Here is a 13,259-nt window from a genome sequence, read left to right on the forward strand (position 1 = left end):
AGATTATTATTGAAACAATTGAATTGAATTTCTCTTGACCAGTTAAAACAAAAATACATTAGGAAAACTTTTCCACAATTAAACTTGATCAAAAAATGTTTCACGTTTAAATTGTTAACCATTTGATAAACCATTTTACCAACAATTTACCCTCAAGGTAAAATTTCAAAATAATCCATTCCTTAATTGTATACAAATATATATAGATACAATTAAGAGGATGAAATATAATTGTAATTAAATAGCATTTGTTTCAAAAGAAATTAATAAAAACAATATGAGATTTTGCATTGATGATGCTAACAATTTACAGAGAAAAACAAAAAAGATGATTTAACAATGTTAATTAGTCATTAAATTGTAAAAATATGATGAGAGAGAGAGAGAGAGAGATAATATAAAGTAAGATGATAAAGAAATTGCGGAAAAGGAAATCGATAGGAATTTAAGTGAGTCCAAATTTGATTGCGATCCAACCAAATTGTCATTCATCAGGCTTATTCTAATCAATGGGAAATTTTGACAATTATAATACAAGAATATTATTATTTTCCCCTTCCCAATCAATAACGAAATAATAATAATAAAGTTGTTTGGTTATCGATTTTGATACATTGTAAATTGGACGAAATCAAGTGTTGACCAATTGGATGGACATTGGATTGGTCTTGATCAAATCAAGTAAATTAAATTTCTGATGATTATTCTAAATTGTTGTTAATCGAAAAGTGGAATCACAATTACTTTCTTTTCAACAAGAAATACGAGAATGAGTAAAAGGACGTAAAGAGTGACCAAGAATATTCCATAGGGCCGAGTAGCTCGAAATTTTAAAATAATTGTCACGATTATGGTTAACCAAATTGTCGCACTAAGAGCAACATAAATGACAACAATTAGGACGGAAGGTTCGAGCTGAAAATTAGATAGAGAAATAGAAGTGATTAATTGTTGTTGATCTTATTAATTGTCGATGGTTAAATCTTACCGGAATTACGGATGATGGATCTGGAGCTATTTTTAATGTTGTCGGGATTCCAACACCAATTAGAAGAGCTGATTAAATTAAATTTAGATGAGTTAATTATTCACAATTGTGAGTAAACAAGGAAATGTATTATCGTTTTTTGTTTGTCGGAAAAGTTTACCCACATTGAGATAAACAATTCAGAATTGGTAATAACTATTTAATCACTTACATAAAAGAGGAGCACCAATACAAGCACCAACAGCCATCCTTGGGTAGCCTCGTTTGGTTATTGCAACGTTTGCGACAAAATCAAGGAAACAATTACCAACGGCAAGAATGGTCATTCCAACGGCGATTTCTGAAATACCGAAAGCAACACCCAAAGTCTAATCGAGATCGAGAGGAAACAAATGATATTATCAAAGAGTTTAGTTCAATGTCGATGCTGTCGATTTCCCTGCTAATACCAACCCTGATTATTGATACACATTCGTTGGCAATCGTATAAATCCAGGTAACACCAACAATAAACGCTAAACAAGCGGAATAGTTTTTATAATAACGAGGAGCTGTTTCGAAATGTGATTTACAAATTAACAAGACCGCTAATAGAGCAGCGGCTACGAAAACAATCAACGCGACGGGAATATAATGCCCAATCCAAGTTCCTCCATCTTAAGATTAGAAAATAAATTAAATCAAACATTTCGAGAGAAAATTTCGAGAAAAAAAAACACTTACATCCTAGAGCGAAGACGACAAATAAAGGACCAGTGACACAATGCAAGGCACTTAAAATTTTGTTCCATTCGCCTTTATCCTCGACATCGGCCATTGGAGTTGTTAATAACAAGAACAATCGAATTGGTGACTTAATTGTTGGTTTATTGAAAAGAATCAAGTTAGTTGATTGATCTGATCTTTTTTTATCGTTCGATTTACCTTGATTATTTCGAGAGTTCGAAATCCCCAATTTTGCCTTTTCCATGTCATCACATCGATTGGAGTAATTCTTTCCAAAAATTCTCGAGATGCTCGTCTTATTTGAAGAATTTGAGTTTGACTAATTGAAAAGATACTCGATGCTCGTGATCGACGTGAACTTCGAGTCGCATAAACATCGTTCACACTAGTCACCGTACTGTAAACCGAATTATCTATCAAATATAAGAAAAGAAAATTCCAAAATCATCAAGTTATTATGAATCAATATTCAATTACAATCGAAGAATATAAATGACAGTCTAAAGATCAAAATGAAATAAAAGGATAATCGAAATATCATCATCGATTATTTGGAATACAAGATTTATCTGCATCGTCTTAATCATCGAAATTATATTAATAATTTTCCCCATGAAAATAGAGAAAAAGGTTTAATATTGATTAGTTAATTACCTTCGAAGATTGAAACTCTACTCGGTGATTTTTTCCTCATCTGAGATTCACCACCGCCGATTGAGAGCTCGCTCTTTGAATCTTCATTATTTATCTTGATTATCGGTATGATGGCGGGTAAATTTGACGGTTTCAATATCGTTGGATAATCTGTATTCCGAGGGGGTGGTGGTGGTGCCGGTTTATCACTAATCATGACAAAACCCTTCATGACAACCATGTTTTCATTTGGATCAATGTCAGGAGTAATCCCTTCAAATGTAATCCCTTCATCCTCGGAATCACGGCCATGGCCATCTAATTGTTCAAATATTCAGACAAATTGTACAAAATCAACAGCATTAAATTGAAAACAATCAATTGAATCAACGATGATGGTGATTATGTTTACATGGTGTTGTAAAAGGGTAAATAGAAGAGGGAAAAAAATGAATTAAAAAAAACATTTTCTCATAAGGGAAAAAGTTATTATTGAAATCAAATAGATATTCAGTTTGTTTGTAATAATTAACTTGATTGTAATCAAACCTACAAATGTAAACATTGTGATTGAACAATATTTATATCAATATGTTAACTATTCAATGAAATATTTTGCAATCAATCAAATTGTTTGCAAGTTGACAATTAAGATTGATTAGTTTATATACTCACGTCCATGACCAAATCCTCCGCCGGGAGTTTTATCAAATCTGCCGATAATTATTACCGTTGCAACGTAAACAACATAGAGGATTAAAAGTCCTAATATAAGAGATATAATTGTTGACAGTTAATTGTTGATGATTAGAGAAATTGAAATCAACTCGAATCTTGGTCAACTCAACTTACCTACAGCATCATAGATTCGGACACATTTAATTACTATGAATAAATAAAATATCCATGTAACACCAATGAAGTAAAAAATTAAATCTCTTATAAATGGAATTGGCAACAATTTAAATGGTTTGATTGAAAATAAAGTTCCAATGACAAAAAGTAATACAAACATGCCACCACCTAATTAGTAAAACATAACAGTAATAATAGAAGAAGGTAACGATAACAATTAACAATCAATTCATTGTTTATTTACTCTAATTAGAGTCAAATTTACTCACCTAGAAGGTCACCGATAACCAGGTCAGGTCTTCCTTGTCTCATTCCCGTTATAGCGGCAAATATATCGACTGACCCATTGCCGAAAGCGACTAATGTTACACCGGCAACGTCTTGAGATAGACCCAAAATTTTTGATATTAAAAACAGAGCTGGACAGAGGCTAAAGAGCAATTAAGAAGCAATTAAGTTGATTAGTCCTCCTTTTCAGACAATTTAATTTCAATTGTGTTTTTTTTTTGTCGCAATTTGATCAATGAACTTGAATTATTTACTATTATTGAAATACTTTGGTTGTTGTATTGATTGTTGATTAGGATTAAATGTGTGGATTATTTCAATCATGGAAAAGTACATTGAGCTTTTTGATTAACTAATTGCTCTTAATTTATGGTTACGATTAACAGTAATTAATTTCATTAATCACTATCTTGATGGATCAATTTAATTGGGAATTAATTTTTCTCTCTCTTACTTTTTTTTACCTTCATTCATTCATTGATTCATTCAATTGATTAATGTTGACAATTGTAAGTTAATTGTTACTATGTAATGACATCTTAATTTAATGACAACAATTATGATTGTCACTATTTCTATTACTTTTAGCTTGATTTCATTTTATTTCACTAATTGTTGATATACACAATTAATTATCTATCTTCTCATCTTATATACTTTTTTTTATTACTTTCAATAGTTAATCGGATATATGATTGGGTTGAATAGTAATTATAACTGTTAAGGTGTTAATTGTAAACCTAATTAAGAGATATTTTAATTGTTAGATAGGAACACATATAATTTAATCAGTGCTAATATAAAATGAGAGTTAATTGTTTTGGTTAATCAATAAGATGAATATGTAATATTATCAAGACGTTGAAGATTTTTAAATCTACCTCAAGATTAATTTTCTCGGGTAAGATTAATTAACTAATTGAAATTAATTTTCAGTCTTTCAAGAGGATAAAATGAGAAAGTTAATCAATTGATCAACTGATCATTTAATTAATTACTTACAAATCGGTGGCAGTTACAGCTAAGGCCAGAAATAGTACTAAAGCCCAGGTAATCTGTTGATTAGGATGAAAACAGTAGATTAATTTAAATTTGGGTTAACAATTAAAACAATTAAAGGTTATATGTAATCAGAGAGATTGAACCAAATTAACTTGGTAAATATTGGGAAAAGAAAACCTCAAGGTTTAAGTTAATCGTATCTCTGTGAAACAATTAAAGGATAATTAAAGTGATTTAATACTTACACAGATAATTACTCCATAGGCAATTTTTTCAGGTTCAAATCCACAAAATAGGAATTGATTGTAATCAATTAACGATAAAGTTGTATTACAATCGTGATTGTTTTGAACAAAGTCACATCTCGCCTCATAGGTTAGGTAATCACGAACAGCAAGACACTGATGGATCATTAATATTGATGATTGGATCCATTTATTGGTGTTAATTAGTGGGGAAAAATGTATACGAAGAGAGAGAAAATTGAACAATTAGTTTAGTTAATTGTGATGGAATAACAATTTATAAATCATTTTACCTCTTCTATTGTTTTATTACGGACAATTGGACTATGAAATGTTAAAAAGGTTGATGGTGTTGTAATCCACATGGTGATGATAATCCTTCTAGTGTGGTGACAATTAAATTTTTACTATTATTGGTTAGCATGTATACTAATTGTGATTAAGTGATTGTGTTGATTGTGAAGGTGATTATTGATCCATAGAGATGAACAGGTAAGAAAGACACAAATACACAGAGGGAGAGAGAGAGAGATTAGAAAATATTAAAGAAGAAGAAAAAAAATAAGATTTTTTTTAGAAAACAAAAGGATGAGGTAGACAAAGACTTCGAATACCAGTTTGCTGATTTGATTTAATGTTCGTAATTGAAAACAATTAATAATTCACAGAGAAAAGAGAGAGAGAGAGAGAAAATGTCACAATTAATTAATTATGATTATATTATGATAACAATTAACGTCGTTAATTTATACACATTGGAAATCATAATAATAAGACAGAAAATTTATCATCAATTGTAAACGAAAGTGATACAAGTCAAAGAGATGCAACTAAATTAATCAAGATGATTAAGAAGAAGAAGATGAGAAATAAAAATTGGAAGATAAGACAAGGGAGCAAGAGAGAGAGAGAAAGAGATGAAATTGTATTTAGAAAAAAAAGTTAATCAGAAAATTAAGTTAACCTGATTGTTGATAGTTTACTAATTACATCGAGTTAACAATGATCATTATTTACCATTGACATTGTGGTGGAAGATGAGGAGAGAGAGAGAGAGAGAAAACCTCGGCTCTTTCCACTCCTTCCCCTTCCCACCACCATGAGTACCACCGTAGGAATCCCACCCTTCACTATGTCTACAGATCATAAATGATGCAAAAAATTACCACTAATTAAATTAACTAACAACAATTAGCATAATACCGAAAATCGTTGCCATCAAATGTTCACAATTTGTTTGTCTTTATATTCAAACAGGTTAACCTTTCGTTGATCTTTAATCTTAATCAAACTCTTAATTGTTAGTTAATCTAATTTTAATCTTTACAATATTATTAACCAACAGAAAATTTTTATGATTATTACAATTTATCTCTCTGTCTGATTATAACCATGTTTCCGGTAAATTGATTATAATCAAAGTTATAATATAATAATAATCATGATGATGATGCAAATATAATTCATTGATTTGATTTGTTCAATTGTTTCATATTTTTTTTCATCATTAGAACCTGATTGTTGATTAATTGCTTCTAATGATGATTAATCTATCTTGAAAGTATCTTAATCCGATTGTTAATCACTTACGATTCTTATTATTGGAAGTATTTTTTTTCTAATTGTTACTGTTAACTTGATACAATTAAAAGAAAAAGTTTAAGAAAACTTTTAGAGACTTTGATTGTTTTAATTTCTGGTAAAATCGACAAGTTAAAGTTAACCACCCGAAGGAAATTGTCGTCACTAAATGAGGTAAATTAAAGGTAAATTTATTGATTGTTTATGTTTTAATTGATGATGATGATGATGAGACTAAATGAACTATTTTAACCAACGACTACTGTTTTAACTGCTGAATCAATATAACAATTTGGATGAAACAATTTATTGATTATTCTGTTTTTTTTTGTCATATACAAAATCAAATATATATCAGGTTGGTGTTTGATGATATTGACTTTGTTTTCAATCATTAAATTGAATTAACTAATTGTTTGTCTCATTGTCACGTTAATCACTTATGTATTTATGTTTATTTAATATACAATCTTTACAATCATCATCATTATCATTATCAAGGTAAATTTTTCAACAATTAACCAGCAAAAAAAGTTAATCAATGTTGACGAGAAGTAAAAAATTCTGAAGAAACTAAATCACAATTAAATACTCTTAATTACGATAAGATTAATTAATGAATATTATTATATATTTGGATAATTAAGATGTAGATTAACATTTTTTTTCATACATAATTATAAATTGTTGATTAACTATTAATCTTAACCTTGATTAACGTTAGTAATTAGATTGAATAATTTGATGTAAAAATTAAATTGAAAATGTCACTTTGTGAATTAGTGATTAGCTTAATCAATGTATGATTAAGTTAATTGTTTTATTATTATATTAATATACTTTTATGTATAAATGATTAGATCTTAAAACTATTTATATTTATCAACAATTAAAACAAATTGAATTGATTAGAATCACTATTGACCATTGGAAGGAAAGTAATGACCACGAATTTGATTTACTTACCATTTGTAGATGATTAACAATTATGATTAGTTGATTGTCAGACTTTTTATCACAATTTAAAATAGAAACAAAGAAAAACTTAATTGTGATGATTATTTATCAAGTTGATAAGATTTTGATTGTAAAATGAAAATCAATTGATGTTATTATACAAAAGGAATCAAGATTTTTATGTTCACTTGTGAGTTAATTGTTATAAGTAATCAAATTGAATTTCTAATTGTTGTCAATGTTTTTTACCATTTATTAATAGCAAAGTTACAATTCCTAAGAAATTCAGTCAACTTGAAACAATAATCATGAAAGGAAGTTGTTAATTGTTGATGATTTGCATCACAATTAAAAAAAGGGAAGGTTAAATTGATCACTTGCTATTGAGAAATACTCAACTCTTTGGGATTTTCTTAATTATCATTTACCTGATAACTAATTATCAGGTAGAAATAAGTTGATTAGGATGATTAGGATTATTGGATAATCACTGATTTAATATTTGATTATATGACCAATGGAAAAATATTTATTACCTTAATCTATTAATAGTCAGAGTAATTTACTTGGCAATAGTTAATTGTGTTTCTAATTACGGCTTATAATTAAGAAATAAGTTGAAAAAAAAGAGTCTAATCTGATCAGTTGAGATAATAATTTATTCACCTAAGCTTAATTGTTAATCATCATCATCAAAGACAACAACAACAACAACAATATAATCATAATTACAACCATAATAGGAAATACAATTAACCATTAGTCCTAAAATCAAACAGTAACAATTAACAGGTAATCATAACAACAATTAAAACAGTGAGAGATTCACAAAGTTAACCCTTTTGTTTAATCAGATGATGAAAAAAATTACTAGCAATTAACAAATTAATAGGCAATTAAGCTAATCACAATTTAGAAGAAGAAGAAACAAAAAAAAAGTTAATATAATCACGATGATGGATTAAAAGATTACAATTTTTTTTTAATTTTCTTCTCTTTTGATTAAATATATTAATTGATACAATTACTATCAAGTCTTAATTCATGGAATCAAGTTAATTGTAATTAAAGTGAATCTAATTGTAGAGTAATTAACAATATTCCCTTTCAAATCTAATCTCAAGCTTCTTCCTACCTCTTCAATCATTCAAGAGTTTTCTCAATGTAAATATTGATTAGTTGGTAGTTGATTCCGGCAAATTATCACTCAATTAACTAATCATTGAAAGAGAATCTTATATGTAATTGTTTCGAATGGTTGATTGTTAGTGTCCGAAAGAAAACTTTTGCTCATTTCGATTTAATTGTGGATTGAATTTGAAAGAGAGAGAGAGAAAGAGGCAAATTTAAACAAATAAGAAATTAGAAACAATTAATAACAATTAACATGAGAAAGAGAGAGAGAGAGAGTTTATGTTTATTATTACATAATAATAGAAATAATCATCATATAATCATCATCATCATCTTAATTACATAATAGTAAATTAGCAGAGTTTTATCAAGGAAAAACCCAAGAAGATAGGATGAAATTGATGAAGATGATGATGACGTTTATGAGAGACGATTGATGATCAATTAGGAAACGTAGTGTAAACAATTGGATACAAAAAAATTACACAAAATGACGAGACAATTAGTTAATTGCTCGGTACTTTGATTCCTTTGAGAGAGAGAGAAAAAAAAATTAACGTAAACAAATTCAGTTCCGATTGTTGGATGTTGTCTTCATGAAAATAGGGGTTTCCTTGTAGTAGTAACCATAATAATTATTATAATAAATTGATTGTGATAATAATTATGAATATAATTATGTATTTGTATGTGGATGAAGCAATAAGTGAATTATTGACAAAACTTTCGCCATTGAAAATGTTGATATGTTTTCTTCAGGTATATTCACATTGATGACCACATCCTGATGGACAGTGTCGACTTATTTTCAACCATTCAGTGATATGTTGTAAATGACCACCATGAGAACAACCTTGACACCATATATACAATCCTTTGACAATTTCATGGCTAAAATGGGAACAAAATTAATAAACATCATCAATATATTAATATACTAATTGGAATCAATTTCTAATTACAATTAACTTACCATATTGAGCATTGGGAAGGTAAAGATTTACATTTATCACAAAGCCAACCAACTTTGGATGCTGAACCTTTTTGACATTTACCACAACTCGTGTAAATTGTTGTCGATGTTTGATTAATACTGTTGATATTTGGTACATTACAGGCTCGAATAATTTGATTAACAACGTTCCAAAGTTGGAATCGACTTAATAGTTCTGTTGAAATTGAAAGAAAATTGAGGAAAACAAAGATTAATCAAATTGTTTAATTGAGAGAAAATTGAACAGAAAAAAAAGACTGACCAATATATGAGTGAACCCAAAATTCTTGAATTGATTCATCCAGTGAATTTTTGACTCTCTCACCGAGAACTATCATCATGGAAACGGTTGTTTGAATGTCTCCTTTGTTAGCATAATCTTGTAACATCTCAATGACCAGGTCAGTGAATTTCCATGTGGGTAAAGGTGGTAAATTAGAGGTTAGAAGATATTTGGTAGGATCATCGATTGGATCATCTTCAAGTGATAATCGATGGTGAGTTTCTTTGGAAATCCCGTCAAGGGAATCATTATCATCGTAATCTGATAAACCACCAAGACCAATACCACCGGGTTCATGAAGATAATGTTGCTGATGTGGATGAAGAAGATGTGAGGGATGAGAATGAGGGTGAAGGTGTGAAGCTAATTGAGTATGAAAGGGTTGGTGGTGAAGTAGATGATTATTATTACTTTGTTGGTGATTAGAGGAATGATGTTGATTGTGAAATGAGTGAGCTGAATGATGTGAACTGTTTAGAAATGAATCTGGAAGAAGGTAACTATCGTTAATTGTTCGGAATGATTCAGTAAACAAATGATTACCATCAAGACCACCAAATAGTGTTGATGTTGTTGGTGTTAACTCAAAATCGGTGGTAAAATTGGTCACTGAGTTACTAAGATCTTCACTTTCAAAATAAAATCCACTTTGATCATCAATAATTCCTGATGGTGATGAATCAATTGTTGTGGTTATTGTTGATGGTTTAAGGTTAATGTTTATATGATCACTTGTATCACAATTAACTGGAGTTTTGATAATATTTTCTGTTGACAAATCGATTGGGTTAATTGTTGTTGCAGTAGTTGTGGTGGTTGTTGGTGTTAAGATTGTGGTTGAAGATGATGTTGAATCACCGGTGTTGAATAAACGAGAACCTCCAATTGGATTTAATAGTAATGAGTTTATCGATGAAGTTGAAGGTACACGATTTTCAGTTCCACTTCCAGATCGAGTCTCACCACCGCCGCTGTTGGTCCCCTTTGAAACATGACGAGATTTAGATTCTCCCAAAGGTCGATCGAGAACTGATGATGAGGATAAATCGAAAGGTCGAACTTCACTTGACCCACTATTCTGAGCCATTTTTGTCGATGAATAAAGTAACCTTAAAATCTTCCAAGTCTGGGAAACCTGAGATCGATTCAATTCTTTAGAAACTTCAGCATTATGGTCACATAGTTCGGTAAAGGGTTTACCGAATAGTTTGTACCTTAAAGCGGTCGAAACAAACCATTCCATGGATAGACATTTTTCTACATTGGTATTACCAAAGATTCGTAGAGAGGAAGATGAACATTTAAACTTTTCGGTAAGATCAGAATTCTTCTTGAATGGATTCATTTTATCTGGAGTAAAAGTGGAAAAATTTATATTCGTATTAGAGTTAACCGCGTTAAGAGCATACGAGGCCATACTTGGAAAGAAGGTTGAATTCCCCATTTGAATAATCGCCGGTTCTTTTGGTACATGTTTCGTTGAGCTTGTTTCACTTTTCGAGTCACCGCCATTGTTACCACCGCCACCGCTTCCGCCACTCCCGGTGGATGAGTTTGTATCTTTACTTGATTTGGAGACGATGTAATCAGAAATGGCCAAGGCAACGTCACCCTGAATATTGAGATCAAGGCCGATATTGTTTGCATGACTAGCGGGTCTTTGAGCTTCTTTGAATGAATGCTGATAAAGAATCGCATCTTTACCGGCGGAAATTAATGTATGTGGATCATTTCTCCAAAGTATGGCAGTGGTTATATCAGAATGTTCGGTAAAAGCGGCAAATGGTACAAAAGGACGATCAATATCCCAAACGTAAACCGAAAAGTCAACATTTAAAGATGAACTGGCAATATTATTACGTCGATTTGGCCTCCAAACAACTCGAGCAACAGAGGCCATTGTTTGAATACAATAACAACAATTTGGCTTCTTTGACAGATCCCAAACTTTAATTGTATTATCCCGACCAGCGGTGGCAAACCATTTCCTATCCTCTGGATGCCAATCACAGGCATAAATTGGTCCATTGTGAGCAGTAAACTGTCTTTCAGGTTTATCATTTTTCCTTAAATCCCAAATTTGTACATTACCATTTTCTTGAACAGCAGAAAAAACTGATTCACGGAAAGTGGAAAATTGTACATCACGAACACTTTCCGACATTGAATGAAAAGTTGTTACCACTTCTTTTTTACGTAAATCAAATAATTTCATTGTTCCATCTTGCGAACCAGATAAAAGTAATGTCACTTCACTCGGATGGAAACAAATTTTATTAACTGTCCTCCGATGATCAGTGAAAATAGTCTCCACTTTACCTCTTGTATTACGTTCGACATTCCAAATATAAATCATTCCATTAGTCGCCGCTGTTGCCAATAGATTCTCGTCTAACCAAGACCAGGAAATATCATTTGTATTATAATTAAACTGATTTTTACCAACTCTCAGGTTAATCTTTTCAACAAACATATTAAGATCATCACGAATCTCAAACATTTTGAGTACATTTCGTCCCGCAACCACAACATGATTCGCATCCTTATTGGTGGCCAGTGAATTAACTGAACCTTCAACAACCGTATGAAAACTTTTACGAACCATAATTCCTGCCAAAATAATAATAATAAAATAGTCAAATTAAATAAATATAAATATCATCACAATTTATTTATAAACAAATTTGCTTTCAGCTGATCCGAATCTCGGTTACCAATGGCAACCATTGTTTTCGTTTACACTATCGCCATCTGGCGACTGTTAATTAAAAGAATACAAGTTGACCCGATGAGAGAAATTAAATTTTTTCAATTGATTGAATCAATTTGATTCTCTTTTAGTTTAATTGTTATTTTCTACCATTTGATTGTTGTGTTTTTTTTATGTTATTCTGTGCATCTGAGAATAAGTTGATCAAGAAGAAAGAATAATGGTAAGTTTACTTGGTTTAAATTCTTTTATTGGTCAACAATATTGGTTACATGTTTTGGTCAATTCTATTCTTTTTTTTCTGTTCTCTTGTTACAATTAAAAGCGATTGGTTTTAATTTGAGGATTATTCTGATGATTCTTTTTTACTTTCTCTCTTTCTTTCTTTACTGTATAGGTAACATGATGTTTGGTTGGATGAATTTATCTTCCGAAACCACCGAAACCACCGAAACCGCCAAATCCACCACCGCCCATCATCATTGGGTAAGGCATGAAGGGTTGACCATGACCACCGAGGATAACAATTGATCCACCGCCTTTGTCACCATATCGAGCATTGGCTGAGTCTGGAATGCAAATGAATCGATTAGTAAATGTTTAAGATCATCAGTAATTAGCTGGTTGTTAAATTGTTAACTTACCGAAAAGAGCAACGAAAGCAATAAGGACAAGACCGAAGAAAAGTGATGAAAATTTGGTGAACATTTTTAGATTGAATTGAATTTTGAACGAAAATCGAACAATTTAAAGGTTTTTGATTTGATTGTTTGTTGATTGATTGTTGAAAGTGAACTGATATTTGATCAACAAGTTACACCGATTTATATACCAAAATTCTGATTGCTGGAGATACCCAATTA

The 13,259-nt window shown here is 30.5% G+C and overlaps 2 protein-coding genes and 1 long non-coding RNA gene across 6 annotated transcripts; all 3 read right to left on the reverse strand.

Annotated features, from left to right (window-relative positions):
- Positions 1–201: 201 nt before the first annotated feature.
- LOC128391048 (mitochondrial sodium/calcium exchanger protein-like) lies at positions 202–7,440 on the reverse strand. 3 transcript variants are annotated; one of them, XM_053350879.1, is made up of 14 exons: positions 7,285–7,440; positions 5,031–5,166; positions 4,738–4,893; positions 4,493–4,545; positions 3,472–3,632; positions 3,200–3,370; positions 3,023–3,112; positions 2,369–2,665; positions 1,913–2,127; positions 1,712–1,841; positions 1,442–1,644; positions 1,200–1,356; positions 989–1,056; positions 202–915 (listed from the first exon to the last, which is right to left on the reverse strand). In XM_053350879.1, exons 2-14 carry the CDS (start codon positions 5,100–5,102, stop codon positions 718–720), a joined length of 1,971 nt encoding a protein of 656 aa, XP_053206854.1. In that variant the 5' UTR covers positions 5,103–5,166; positions 7,285–7,440; the 3' UTR covers positions 202–717. The 3 variants fall into 3 exon arrangements, with proteins under 3 accessions (XP_053206854.1, XP_053206855.1, XP_053206853.1); XM_053350880.1 differs by lacking the exon at positions 7,285–7,440 and adding an exon at positions 5,755–5,773; XM_053350878.1 differs by lacking the exon at positions 7,285–7,440 and having other exon boundaries at positions 5,031–5,591.
- Positions 7,441–8,657: 1,217 nt separating this feature from the next.
- Positions 8,658–12,377, reverse strand: LOC128391453 (GATOR complex protein WDR24-like). Of its 2 annotated transcripts, XM_053351344.1 has the most exons (4): positions 11,106–12,377; positions 9,666–11,036; positions 9,383–9,578; positions 8,658–9,300 (listed from the first exon to the last, which is right to left on the reverse strand). In XM_053351344.1, exons 1-4 carry the CDS (start codon positions 12,289–12,291, stop codon positions 9,165–9,167), a joined length of 2,889 nt encoding a protein of 962 aa, XP_053207319.1. In that variant the 5' UTR covers positions 12,292–12,377; the 3' UTR covers positions 8,658–9,164. The 2 variants fall into 2 exon arrangements, with proteins under 2 accessions (XP_053207319.1, XP_053207318.1); XM_053351343.1 differs by having other exon boundaries at positions 9,666–12,377.
- A 247-nt stretch (positions 12,378–12,624) lies between these two features.
- Positions 12,625–13,179, reverse strand: LOC128391456 (uncharacterized). Its single transcript, XR_008325805.1, has 2 exons — positions 13,041–13,179; positions 12,625–12,965 (listed from the first exon to the last, which is right to left on the reverse strand). It is a non-coding gene; the product is annotated as an uncharacterized LOC128391456 (long non-coding RNA).
- Positions 13,180–13,259: the final 80 nt, after the last annotated feature.

Source organism: Panonychus citri, unplaced genomic scaffold (assembly GCF_014898815.1).
Source record: "Panonychus citri isolate SS breed McGregor unplaced genomic scaffold, ASM1489881v1 Contig00134, whole genome shotgun sequence".
In the NCBI taxonomy this organism is placed as follows: domain Eukaryota; kingdom Metazoa; phylum Arthropoda; class Arachnida; order Trombidiformes; family Tetranychidae; genus Panonychus; species Panonychus citri.

Excerpts from the sequence above, each read along its gene's own strand:
- LOC128391453 (XM_053351343.1), bottom strand. The coding sequence starts at position 12,291 with ATGGTTCGTAAAAGTTTTCATACGGTTGTTGAAGGTTCAGTTAATTCA. Across the intron at positions 9,579-9,665 it reads TTGGGTTCACTCATATATTG|AACTATTAAGTCGATTCCAA; the intron begins GTCAGTCTTTTT and ends CAATTTCAACAG. Across the intron at positions 9,301-9,382 it reads CCTTCCCAATGCTCAATATG|CCATGAAATTGTCAAAGGAT; the intron begins GTAAGTTAATTG and ends TTCCCATTTTAG.
- LOC128391048 (XM_053350879.1), bottom strand. The coding sequence starts at position 5,102 with ATGTGGATTACAACACCATCAACCTTTTTAACATTTCATAGTCCAATT. Across the intron at positions 1,842-1,912 it reads GAACTCTCGAAATAATCAAG|TCACCAATTCGATTGTTCTT; the intron begins GTAAATCGAACG and ends CCAACAATTAAG. Across the intron at positions 1,645-1,711 it reads TGTCGTCTTCGCTCTAGGAT|ATGGAGGAACTTGGATTGGG; the intron begins GTAAGTGTTTTT and ends TCTAATCTTAAG.